The sequence below is a fragment of the Aspergillus wentii genome (genome assembly GCF_001890725.1).
Source record: "Aspergillus wentii DTO 134E9 unplaced genomic scaffold ASPWEscaffold_5, whole genome shotgun sequence".
Lineage (NCBI taxonomy): Eukaryota > Fungi > Ascomycota > Eurotiomycetes > Eurotiales > Aspergillaceae > Aspergillus > Aspergillus wentii.
Genome location: NW_024467836.1, coordinates 849,760 through 862,739, shown reverse-complemented (window position 1 = coordinate 862,739; position 12,980 = coordinate 849,760). Strand labels below are relative to the sequence as shown.

The window sequence follows — 12,980 nt, the reverse complement described above, 5'->3', positions numbered from 1 at the left end:
TTTGTATCATAATCTGTTTTTTTTAGCTGTTATATCTTCGTTTCTATATGATGATGGCTTCATGGTTTCGGCGCATACATTAAATGCTGAAAATGTAGGAGACCAGACAGGTGACATGACGGTTTGGAAGGAAAGAGAAAAAAAGAAAGAAAGAGGATAGTTGGACCAGGAGATGATGACAAAGAAAAGAGAAGTAGAAAGGACCGCTAGATAGATGACAAGGTAGACAAAGGAAATGGTAATAAAAGAACATGATTAGGGATAGTCAAGACAAGCGCCGAGTTATGCAAGAGTTTTGCGACTGGTGTTCGCAGGGGTGCATGCAAGAGTTGCTTCTGCTGAAGATCAACAACGTATTACGTTAGTATCCATGATTATATACAAGTTGCGCCTGCGCAAGATGTGGGTGAGTCCAGTAACCGGGCTCAGTGGGTTGCCCAGGAGTGGGGACCAGGAGTTGCTGGGTGAAATAGTCCGGCATACACGTCGACCCAGTGTGATGGACATCCTTTGGTGTACAGATAGGTCGGGCTGGCGCGCCTGATGGCATCATGGATGTCATCATTTCCGGTGAGTATGATGGCAAACTGGCTTCCAAGGAGCTTTTTCGACTGCTGCTCGATTGACACGACGACGGAGATAGAGAAAGACCACTATCTTGATGGGTCGGCTGCTTTAGCTGACCATTGTCCTCCACATAGGATAGACGGTCATCAGAAGACGTTGAAGCGCTTTTTCGTTTACGGCTTACCGACGGTACCGCGTCGTTGTCGCTGTTTCGTTTCTGGGTTTGGTCATCAGTGAGGCTGGAGCCATCTGCTTTCACGGTAACCGTAGGCACGGACTGGTCTTGAGGACTTTGGCTAGCGTCCTGCTCGTGGTGATCGAATTCAAAGTTGGCCTCGGCCAAATGAACGTGTGAAACGTGGATGGTGGTATCGCCGTCTATTTTAGAAGCAAGCGTCAGTATTTTTGTTCGTATAGTTTCGCTGTCCGGAGAGAAACCTACCAATTTCTCCTTTCAAGTAGCACTCTTCCATATGCCGAACATAGTAAATCTCATCCAAAACATGTAGGCGCTCCGATGGTACTATCTGGCGTCTCACATCCTGGCCGGCTTCCTTGAGCTTTTCGGCTGTAATCCCATGGCTGTTCATTAATTCGCAAAGTATATGAACCAGCAGTCGGATTCTCTCTTAGAAAACGTTAGCCTCAGTATGAGGAGCATGGCAGACGGAAGTAAAAAATCAATGATATCTTACCAGCTTTCAAGAGATGATCAGGTTCTTTGTGTGTGACTCCTGTAGGCCACCACTTGGGTTTGGTCAACTCCGGGTCGATGCGCTGAGGAGCTCCTGCAGAGGTCTTTCGTCCGTTATACGGATGGTTGACTTGCTTTCGGGGCTCTACCAGCTTGATAAAGGCCTTTGCGATCACTCTGCAATTGAGCTGCTGGAAGTTTTCGAATGCCTTTTCGTAGTATCGTCGCAAGAGATCCTGGTTGCCCACTCGGAGTGCGGTTCGCTTGATGGGACCGGGGGACATCGAATCTGACCCTCGACGGTCCATTGCTCCATTGCGCCTCTGGCGTTTGGTCTGGTGCTGCGACTGCCATTCACAAGGAATGAGCTCCGTGGACTTGGAGAGACCAGACTGGTACCAGCTCGAGTTTTGCTGGAAGCTGAAGCCGGGAATCGAATCTGTCATGGGTAAGTCTGCCTGCTTTCCAAAAGAAGCTAATCCGAATCGGGGTTGCATACTGGGCTGTCCTCCTGCCGCGGCCGTTTTCAAGAACCTGTCCCTCACCTCTTCGGTGAAGATGGCTCGTCCACAGCCTGCCAGCGAAGGCGACGCTTCCAATCCAAGCTCCCCATTGCGGTCGATATACATGAGGGCAAAGTGCGGGTACGGGAGATCGAATGTCTTTGTTCGCGATGATGGAGCCTGCTTCAATAAACAAGAGCGTTAGTTGAGGGTCCCAACTGGTGTCGCAAAAGAATCCTGTCATTACCATCGATCGTGGCTGAAGCATCACATCATCATAAGGTAGCATCCGGTGCTCCTCCCCGCCTGACACAGACTTCCTCATCGCATCCATACCATAGGCCGATCCAATCGCACCTACTGCCATGGCTTAGGGTCGTTTATCAATATGGGCCTTTCTGTTGAATTCCTTCCACCAAGTGTCGACAAAAGGTTGCATCCAAAGTTTGTGAGGCACTTATTAATGATCTACCTTTGAGTAGATATCACAAGCTCATTTCTGAATAGTGACTTAAGCTGAGGTCTCCGAGAAGTTATAGAAAGATCGTCGAAGCTGATAGAAGTCATTGGCTTCGTTTCTTATGCCGACCCAAAGGAATGGGATGGGCCAGGACGAGCAACATATATTGGTCAGAGAATAAAGAAAAAGAAAAGAAAAAGAATGACATTCAGGGGATCCTAAAAGTCAAAAAAAAAGTACGTTCATCCACAAGAGCTACTCCGAACCGAGCAGCGAATTCTGACATTTGAGCTTCCACATGATATCTGCATAGTTTGTGGCGGGTACGATACACACACTAATGTAAGGAAAACAAATACATGCAGAGAAGAGAAGCCATACGCAGTACGGAAAAGAACCCTCCATTATGCATGGACTCCATATTTTTGAGTGGGTAAAGCGCTGATACATTCTTTCCTGATCAGATCGGGCCTCCAGAGGTGCATCGACCGACTCCCCCAAAGCCACTACTGCGCACCACGACCAGCAGCTTGTGCTTTGGCTGTCAAGGCGATAAGTGATGCGTTATCGTGTGCTGTCATTCGCAGAGCGGGCTTCGGTTCCCATGCTAGAAAGCTTTCGAGGCTCTCCAAGGGTGGTGATCGAATGAGCAGTTGAGCACTGGCCATCCCTATCAAATGGTTAGGGCCAGTGATCATAGCTGGAAATGTTTCAAGGATACGACAATATAGCTGCAAAAGCAATTAACAGTCTAGACCTTTCTGCCTTGGCTGTCCTGGGGGCGAGCCAATCCCAGAAAGTTAGAGAACTTTTTCCAAGTCAATAAAGATCGATTACTCGACAAGTGGGTAGATCTACATGCTGTCTTTTGACACCCATGGCGCCTCTGAAATCATGCATGTAAAGCAACAAGGATTACGGCTGAAATGCGTGTCTTGATCGGCAATAACACTTTCCCTCCGTGTTTGGGATAGCCTGCAGGAAGCAACGCCGATGATTTCGATGTGGCCAATGATCAGACTCGACTCTTCCCCGGAATTGTGCACTCAGCCCAATGATGCTGTGTGAGATCTAATATCAAATGACGGTTCGAAAAGCTATGCCGCGTACATAGGTAAGACTGTCTGTGCGATACTATGGACTAGGTAGGGTAACTAACGGTTCGAGTCAGGCGCTTTCTACGTATCGCCATAGTGTCAAGCAAACTCTGAAATGCTATCCATCCAATCATCAGCTTGCTCCCCTGTCAGAACCACCGTCACTGACGATGAAGCGTGCATTAGAAGGTTACCTGCCTTCTACATTCCAGCCTGGAACTGCTCCATGTTGCCTAACCAAGTCGACACACCTGGTCCAGAATAATCACGCGCATTTTTCCATATTTCGTTAAGCAGAGAAAAAAAAGAAAAGAAAAGAAAAAAGAAAAACTGCGGGATCATTAGAATTCGAAGGACTCAGCCTTCCACATTCCCCGGATGGTCTTTCCGAGAAAGTGATAGAGAGAGCATTTTGGGGTTTGAGAAGTATCTATCAACTTCGGCCTTGAGGATGGAGATAGTTCCATGCATCTTGTGTCTAGCTTCTCCACGCGGGAATCTCACAGCACCGACTACAGTACATTAATTCGGCCCGTCGTTGGGAATACGGACTCGACGAAAATCACGGACCACAAGGCGTTTCGTGTTCTATGTTAAGGCTCCAATGGAACTTTTATCCCGCCAGTGGGATTAATTCCTCAGTACAGATCGACAGGGCTTCGGTTTTCCGCAACGCTTTGAAGCGGAAGCGAACTGTGGAAGGATGCGGACTGGTTGAAGGCTACAGTTTCATTGACCGCTGATCACTGCAATTGTGTGTGGGCAACTCGCATACTATTAGGAAGATAGAGTTGTAACAGCGGCAGCGGCTCCATTGCGACGGTGTGGTTATGCTTGTGCAAGAGCCTAAGCTGCCTTACCACTACTCCGTACTACTCCGTACCAGTGTGATTAATTTATGGCCGGGGGGGATCTGGACCCATAAGGAGGCCGGCCCAATTCGGTTGCAACTCTCAATATGGAGTTACACTTTCTGCCTCGGATTCATCCTTTTTGCTTGTCTTCGCCTTTGGAATGGACCAACCAGAAACCTCTCTTGCTGCGGGAAATATATCCAGCAGCCACTACTCAACCTGGCCTCTTCCCCGATGGTTGTGCGACAGCGGGCGCTAGTTCAAAGAATCGCCTGCATCACCAACGGTTTTGGGAGCAGACAGGCTATGATAGGAATAGCTTACGCGACTCTTGGCTCTTTGCTGTTGGCCAAGCTGATGAGGAGTTGACAACAGTGTAACACTATGGCAGTACGGCTTATGCACCTTGTCAACGCCACCAGCGAAACAAAAACAGACAAGAAAAAACAATAAACAAGACGACACAGGAAAAGGGGGACCAAATCGAATATGATCAGTAAAAGGAACATAGGAAGAACGACAGTCGAAACGGAAAAAATTTACACCCCCTTGCGTTTTGCGGGGAAAGTGTTCCGTATTGAGCGGGATTTGCCTTTTTCTTTTTCTTTTGCCTCTTGAAGAATCTATGTCTATCTTGTCGTCGATCGATCACTGGGCCGGTACTCTTCCGCACTCGCAATCTTACGGTATTGGCAAATACCTTCAAGGCGACAGTCAGCCACAGAATACGTACAAAGCAGTATGCGGCCATACATTTTACCAGGAAATCTTGCATGGTGGCTTGCAGGATTGAAATCACAGCGAGTTTCGAAACAAGCAAAGGGGGCCAAGAAGGCCCTCCAGAAACTGCGGTTGCAAACTTGCTAGAGAGCGCCTATGCCATCATCATGAATCATCTTAGAAGGGGTTATTCCAGTGCTTGCCGCCTATTCCTAATGCATGCCGTTCAAGGCATGATAACCGATGCTAGATAGCAGTCAATGGATGGATGACTTTGCAGCGAAGTCCGAGCACCTACAGCTATCAATCCTCGAATGGTCTTGGAGACCCCCCCATTTCATCATATGAATCACGAAATACTCCTCCGTACATACGCCAAAAAAAAAAAAAAGAAAAGAAAAGAAAAAAGAAAAAAGGCGCAGATCGTTTCTCTCTTTTTCCCTTTACTTTGGCGTAGGGCACCCACGCCGTTCAACGCCTTCTTCCACACCGATTATTTGATATAATCATCGCAATATTAATTGCCATTACATATATGGATGACTGGTTGTACTCGTGAGGGTCATATGGCCGAGTGTATAGTCATGATTATACGATTATTCTTGTCATGCAGAAACTATTGGTGTGGTGCTTTATCATCCCAAACACAATTATCTTGTCGGGAAAATATCAACACCGTCTATTCTGTACGATTCCAAAACCGGCAACACCATCTCAAATCCCATTTCTTATCGGCCATGTACCCATTAACCCGGGCAATAGACTACGCGTTTATATGCTTATCGTGCATCGCGGAAGGCTGGAAATAAAAATAGTGTTCTATTCACCTAGGCGAAGTGCATATGGAATAGAATCAATGCCCCAAGCTAACATCAATTTCAGAATATTTGCTAACTCGTTCGCAGGATGCTGTGGAACCTAATCCATAATTAACTTCGGGATTCTCCTTTTGACGTATTGGAATTCTATGTTGGTTCCGGCTTGGTGAAGTGTCGTGGGTTGGCTTGGTTTATGTATACCTACCTGCATACATACGCTTCGCACTATTACTTGACAGTGATAGTCATGTGGCAACGCAGAGATCCTTCTAGGCATCTGCAATGAGCATAGTGAGGATATATTTATATATTGCCACACCCACTTGTTTTCTAGTGCTTCAGACCTACTCCTTTCCCACATTCAAAATGACAGCGCTGGAGTACGGCAGCTCAATCTCCACGGTACCGTTGTCACTCACAGATATTGTCTCTCCGATCGTCACATTTTGAAGTCGGACCGGTTCTCCCCCTTTCAACTCGTAATTGTACGACCAGCCGTCCCAGGTAATTCCACTGATCGCGTTGCTCCCGTTTGCCATCAACCGCTGCACGGAAAGCGGCCTGGCCGACATTTCAGATGGCAATCGAAACGAGTATTTCGCTAGCGGTCGAGTTTGAGCCGGTTCAGACTCGGTATAATTGAATTCCTTCATGTTGAGGACCGCTATCCGGGTCAAGGTGCCATTCACGTACGCAGCGTAGGCCGCCTCCGTGTCCTCGGTCAGTGGGAGATTGGCAACTCGGACATCGACGCCCCCGTGGAGCATTGCTGCCGCCATTGCATTTCCGTAGTAAGGAGCTTTTGTTCCAATGCTTGTATTCTCCGTGTGGATGGGCTGCCAGGAGATGTACCGGAAGTTAGTTCCCTGGTGCATGTGTGTTCTTCGAATGTTCTGCGAAGCACAGTAAAGGTTAAAGTCTACTCCCCAGAGCGCTGCACCGAAAGAATTGGAGAGCCCTGGGGCTCCTTGGTTATATAATGAGTTGGTTTCACCTAGGATATAGGGAATGCCAGAAGTAAGATTCTCCGAGGAGAGCATCCGGGAGACATTGACATGTTGTGCAACACTCTGCATGGTCATTGTATGATTCATCAGGGTCCTTTGAAGAGTGACTCCCGGCTCTGTGGCACCTCCGATGTAGCTGGGTAATAGTTTCAGTAAAAATGGAAAGCTATGTTCAAGAGGCAGTCGGTGCACTTTGGGGATCCAGAAAGAGAAAAAGACTCACTTATGCTCCGAGTTCAGCGCAATGTTTTGATCATCACCGAGCCCGTCCCGCCATGTCACAACAGGATCCAAGCTGTTCGTGACGCCTGCAAATGAAGGCGCAATATACCTGTACCCCGCCAGCTCGGGGCAGCTCCCAGCCATCTTACTTTTGATTACTCTTGTCTTGTTCAACCATTCATCCACATAGTCTTGCTCGGTCCAAGTTGATGGCCTTCGGATCCCCTGAGCAGAAGTCTTGAACAGGTCGGGCTCATTCCCTAGCTCCCAGTAGGCCAGTTTATCTCCCTCGAGGGCCTTGCAAGCCAGTGGCACTGTAGCCAGGAGACTCTCCATCCCCGTTGAGCCATTTTTCCCCAGATTGAACCCGTGTATGAATTTGGTCGAAGGCCAGGTAGAATAGGAGTCGAAAAATGACGGACCAATGGAAAGGATTATTGGGTAGTCGGATGTGATACTGGGAACCACAGTGCCATTGGTTGCTGTCTTTAGGTCAGGGTCGTACAGGGCGAAATCTCTATTTCCAAATCAGCGGGGATTGCATAATAGAGAGGATTTTCCAAATCAAGAACTATCTTACTGTGTGTTCCCGCCAATCCGAATGTATGGCTTGACGCCTTGGAGATCTGCCAGATTATCCAGGAGCTGGTTCGAGAAAAGGTTCGGATGCGACGCATTTCCTGCAATACAATCAAGTCAACAAAAGCAATTCTTACCAAATAGAAACAAAAAGAAACATACCAGCAAAATCTGGAAAGAAGGCAAACTCAATAGAATAGGAAATAAACGGATGCAGGACCGGGGCACCGGCATCTGTAGGCACAGTCTTGCTCAACAAAACTGATGTCGGGCTGTTGACACGCACTGCTTCTGCGGTAGCAGCCCCAAGCACCATGAAAGAAACAGGCATATTCCTCATTCTGAACACCTAATTAAACAGCAACCGACAGCTTGTACGAACTATTCCAGAGCCCCGCATTTCATCAATAACTTCGCCTCATTATATATCGTGACTCCCACCGGGGGCATCATGATTCCCCCGGAGTTCCCGCCCATAAGCTGTTTGGTCATGACAAAAACCAGATATGATCGGCTCTCTGAAGTCGTAGAGCAGACATCGAGTGATGCATAATTGGCGGAGGATCTGTCTGGGTTCTTCCGGATTTGCAGTCAGATGCGGGGTCCCGATGTGGACGTTGCATTTTCACGTCGTTCGAGATATCTCAGATGGGTTTCTATTCAAGACCTTTCCCATTAGCCATTTGTATATCGTCTGTAGATGTTTATGAATCTTAATTAAGTGTGCTTGCCTTGAATGAGTCAGAAGAAAGCAAGAGAAAGAAGTAACAAGTCATTGCCGAGTCTGAATGTGAGACACAACAAAGATCCCGATACGGATAAGATGATGATTGCCGCTTCTCCGCAGTATGGTGTGGCTCAAGGGAATGTTTTGATAACAAGGTTCTGTGGTTAGAAGTAGTGGGATGTAACATCGTGCTTCGCAAAAGAGGGGAGGGAAGAAAGGGAGAAAGCGTTGCCAGGTTCCCAAAAAGTTATATAAGCCTACAACGTAATATATATCAACAAGTAGTAGGATATCGATCATGAAGCTTCCATTAGCAGAAATAAAAACATATTACACATAAACTGATTCGATTGCCAGTAGCAACATATAACCAATGAATTTCCATCAACCCGTATCAAGAATGAAATGCCATATACCCTAAAGGGCTGAAAACAGGCAAAAGATAAGAAACCACTATTCTACACACACCACTAGAATGTAATAAAAGAAGCCCCTGTGCCGCTTGATAAAGCGATCATTGATATTTCCGAAGCTGAAGTGAAGTTTAGGTTAGCCAAGTAACGGAAAACAAAGGGAAGTAAGAAGCCTTACATCAAGCGTCAGAGACTTGCTGCTGTTTTCAGACTGATCTCTGAAGATTCCGACCAGGGCCTCACTGTTCTGGAAAAGACCAGTCTTCAAACTGATGACGATGAACTGCATACCAGGCGCGGCATGGTCGTGAATGTAGTTGGCAATTCTGGCAACATTGGTGTTGTCCAGAGCAGCATCAACCTCATCCAAGACGAAGAAAGGCGATGGCTGGTACGAGTGAATGGCAAACAGAAGGGCAAGAGCAGCCATGGTCTTCTCACCACCGGAGAGGTGCTCCATATCCCGGAAACGCTTGAGGGGAGGCATGGCATGGTACTTGATTCCGTCGAGGTAAGGCTCGTCCGAGTCCTCGATATCAAGATAACTGTTTGCACCAACTTGTTAGAATAGATGTCATGTCTGACTCGAATCAAGGGAAACCTACGCTTGTCCTCCCAATGGATAGTTCGCACTTCTTGTCAACTCCCGATAGATGGGACCAATTTGCTCAGATATATGGGCGAAGGCTTTGTTAAACAAATCCGAACGCTTTTGCATCACTTCTTCGTAATCATCCTTGGCCTTTCGAGAATGCTTTCGTGCTTCTTCAAAGTCTTTTTCTGTGCCCCGGAGTTTATTTTCCACATTCTCAAGACGCTCCATCGCACGTGTGTTTGGTGCCATCTTGTCAAGCTCGCTATTAAGTGTCCGGACTTTCTCCAGCAGCTCTTCTTCAAGTTTGTCATCGGCCTCCTAGTCAACATTAGTGCTAGCATTATATGAATTTGATAATACGCTACTAACCTCTTTGAGAGTCTCTCCTAGAGAGTCGAAGTCAACTTCGATGCCATAGTCCTGTACCTGGCCTCCGTCACCGGCGGTCTCTTCAACGTCCATGGCATCGGGATCTGCTGCTTGGACTAGATCATCAATGGGGAGCTGATCGAGGGAGTTTGAGCTTTCCTTCAGGGGAATATCAATATCCTCAAGCTTGCAACGTCGGAGCATAGCATAACGGCTGGACGAGTTGCGCTGGATCTCGGCTTCCAGCGTGTTGACATTCTTCAAGGACCCTTCGACATTCTTGCTGCGTTTCTGAAGCTCTCTGCGCTGCTGCGCGAGATTCTCATTTGATTGACCGTAGGCCTCTTTCTGTTCTTGAAGCTTCTCTCGGAGGATGTCAAGTTCAGCTTCGAACTCATCCAGCTGGTTTCGGATTTGTTCCTGCTCTTGCTTGAGCTCCTCAATCAAGCTCTCATCACGCTGGTGCTGAGCTTGGAGACTGCTGATCCTGTCCTTTGTGGCCTGAAGTCGCTGCTTTTCGAAGCTGAGCTGGTTCTCGATTCTGCTCTTTTGTGTTGTAAATTCAAGCTTCTTTTGCGCAGCTTCTTCCTGCAACGACCCTTGCTGCACTTCATATTCACGAATGTTGTCATATCCGAGACGCTTGCAGAACTTGCGATAAATTTCGTCTTCGACACTGCTGACGGACTCCTGGGAAGTAGTGATGGTTTCATCAAGCTCATCCAAAGTCTCCTGTCTTTCGACATACTTGGGTCTAAGTTCTTCGTGCTGGCGCTTAACAAAGTCCAATTCGCTTCGCTTGCTTTCAAGATTTCTCTCAAGAGCCTTCAGCTCCTCCCGGGCATAGGCGAGGCGTTGTTCCAGACCAACCAGGTCGCCTTGCAAGGCCTCCTCCTCGGTACCTCTGCGGTGGCCCTTGGGCAAATTGGCGAGATCGGCCATCAACTTGTCCTTGAGCTTGTAAAGATTTTCAACCTCGGAGTCTTCCCAGCGCTTCGAGTTCTGCTGAGGGCCACGACCACCAGTCATAAGACCGCCCTTGTGGATCACAGTTCCATCGAGAGTTACTGCCTTGGCATCCAAGTTTCTATCGTAGCAAAGATACTTGGCGGTCGCCAGATCGTCGCATACAATGGCGTTTCCGCAAGAGTAGCTGATAGCCCTGGCAACAGAATCGTCGTAATCCACTGTTTCAATTGCAGGTCGCATCCCCCGGTGCATGCCCTTCAAGTTAGAGTTAAAAGTCTTCACCTGAATGGTCTCAAGAGGAATGAAAGTAGCCTGGCCTGCTCGCTGATCGCGCAGGTGCTGGATGCATTCCTTGGCCGTCTTTTCATTGTCAACAACAATAGCGTCAAAGTGTCGACCAAGTACCGTGCTAACGGCTTCGGCAAACTTCTTTTGCTTGGGCCTGCAGAGGTCACTGACCCGACCCTTGACGCCTGGGAAAATGCGCTTCAAGGTTGAGATCAACTCTTTAGCCCTGAGCTCCTTTTCATTTTGCTTCTTGCCATTGTCAGCCTCAAGCAGCTTCTTCAAGACGACCTGAAGCTTCTCCTCGAGCTCTGTTCTCATTTGGGAGACACGCAGCCGTTCGGAAGTAAGGGCATTAAGCTCTTTCTTCTTTCGATCGATATCCTTGGACGAAGTTTTGATGACATCGTTGATAGACGACTTGCGCTCATCCAAAGTCTGCGTGTCAGACTCGAGGCTCTTCAGCTGCCACTCAGTACCTTCAAATTTGCTCTTCAGACTGTTGACAGCCTCAGCCTCCGTTTTCCTTTGGCGACGCAGGTTGTCCAAATTCAGTTGCTCAGCAGAGGATCGACGGCTGACTTCTTCTTTGAGCTTGTTGTATTCTTCCTGATCAGCTGCGCTTAGATGGCGGCCCTGTTTGCTGATTGTCTTTTGCCATTCCGCTTCCCACTGAGCCTGGGCCTTTTCAACAACCTTGAGGTCCTTCTCCAGCTGCTTTGCGTTGGCGGACTGAGACTCACGCTCCTTGCCAATCTCGGCGATTCGCGAGGCATATTTCTCAACCTTTTTCATGGTGATGTCGACCTTTTCGTCAACGGGAATCAATGAGTTGTGCGCCTCTTCAATCTCCTTTTCTTTCTTTGTTATATTCTTCTCGGCCTTCATAACATCCCTGCCGACTCTCGCGTGGTCTTTCTTGGCGTCTTCAACATTGTTCTCATATTTCTCAACCCCACGGCGGTATTCTCTCAGTTCGTCCTGGTACTTCTGAATGTCTGCGCTGGAATCGTCGATAAGGCGTTGGAAATGGAAGAGCTTCCACAAGATATGAGTGATGATAGCCTGGTCGCGCTCCTCGGCCTTCCTCGAGTAGTTGTCGGCTTCCCGCTTCTGCTCTTGGTACTGCTTAATTTCAGAATTGATACCTCTCCGACGATTGAGTTGGACAGTTTGTTGGTCCGCAGCTTCCTCGGCTTCAGCCTTCAGGCGCTCGTACTCAGCTTTGTATTCCAGACTGCCCGAAATCTGCTCGATCAATCGCGTAAGATCCTTTGGAGACTGCGACGCAATCGCCTCAACATCACCCTGGAAGACGAGGAAGTTGCGCGCCTTGATCAAGATGTTCTCTGCCTCTAGTGCCTCGTTGTACTGCTGCGCCGTCACGGTTCGGTTGTTGATTCGGTATTCGCTGACACCCGAGCTCGTGATGGATCTTCGCCATTGCTGTTCCTCGCCCGCATCATCCTCGTAGACCGCCATAACCCAAGCCGTCTTTGGGTCGTTTAATCCGCTTGAATCCTGGGGATCTTCGACATCCGCTCCATCTTCTTGCTCATCCGTGCCATTCGGTGCTTCCGCATTTCCATCGGCGTCGACTTTAGATGTGCGCAAGACACGGCCGCGGTAAACCAGGTCACGGAGATTTGTTGATCGCAGATGGGACGATTTAATTCCTAGAACGAACGAGATCGCATCCATCCTAATATCTGTCAGCGCAAAGAATCCCCTTGAGTATGCAATCCGGGAAGACCAACGAATTTGATTTCCCAGACCCGTTGGGTCCAATGATCGAAGTGAAGTATGCATCGCCAAACAGAAGGACATGGTGTCCCTTGTATGATTTGAAGTCTGAAATTCGAGTTAGTAACCTCAATGGACGGTTATACCTAACAGTGGCAATCCATACTGAAAAGCTCAAGTCTGATAAGCTTCCCCATCTTGCGACAACGCAGCCGCTTCCAGGCGGGTGCAACCACAAACCCTGAGAATTTAAGTGATTATCAACGACCAGCTCCAGGTGAGCCACAGATATCGACAACAGTAATACGTCACCTCAACGTAGCCGAGAGTGTTTGGAGGGCCCCGCGCGATAGTTGCT

At 48.2% G+C, this 12,980-nt stretch overlaps 3 protein-coding genes across 3 annotated transcripts; all 3 read right to left on the bottom strand.

Annotated features, from left to right (window-relative positions):
- Nucleotides 1–96: 96 nt before the first annotated feature.
- Nucleotides 97–2,305, bottom strand: ASPWEDRAFT_552642 (DUF2841 domain-containing protein). Its single transcript, XM_040838184.1, has 5 exons — nt 2,012–2,305; nt 1,761–1,947; nt 1,263–1,700; nt 1,010–1,195; nt 97–945 (listed from the first exon to the last, which is right to left on the bottom strand). Exons 1-5 carry the CDS (start codon nt 2,129–2,131, stop codon nt 362–364), a joined length of 1,515 nt encoding a protein of 504 aa, XP_040687666.1. The 5' UTR covers nt 2,132–2,305; the 3' UTR covers nt 97–361.
- A 3,752-nt stretch (nt 2,306–6,057) lies between these two features.
- ASPWEDRAFT_114341 (glycosyl hydrolase family 79 C-terminal domain-containing protein) lies at nt 6,058–7,837 on the bottom strand (the record flags this gene model as incomplete). Its single annotated transcript, XM_040828484.1, has 4 exons — nt 6,058–6,856; nt 6,944–7,459; nt 7,523–7,622; nt 7,684–7,837. The coding sequence occupies 4 exons, from the start codon at nt 7,835–7,837 to the stop codon at nt 6,058–6,060; spliced, it is 1,569 nt and encodes a 522-aa protein (XP_040687665.1).
- Nucleotides 7,838–8,478: 641 nt separating this feature from the next.
- Nucleotides 8,479–12,969, bottom strand: ASPWEDRAFT_41881 (cohesin subunit SMC1). The gene is made up of 6 exons (XM_040835672.1): nt 12,789–12,969; nt 12,637–12,730; nt 9,626–12,581; nt 9,267–9,574; nt 8,840–9,206; nt 8,479–8,780 (listed from the first exon to the last, which is right to left on the bottom strand). The coding sequence occupies exons 1-6, from the start codon at nt 12,817–12,819 to the stop codon at nt 8,763–8,765; spliced, it is 3,774 nt and encodes a 1,257-aa protein (XP_040687664.1). The 5' UTR covers nt 12,820–12,969; the 3' UTR covers nt 8,479–8,762.
- Between the last annotated feature and the right edge of the window lie 11 nt (nt 12,970–12,980).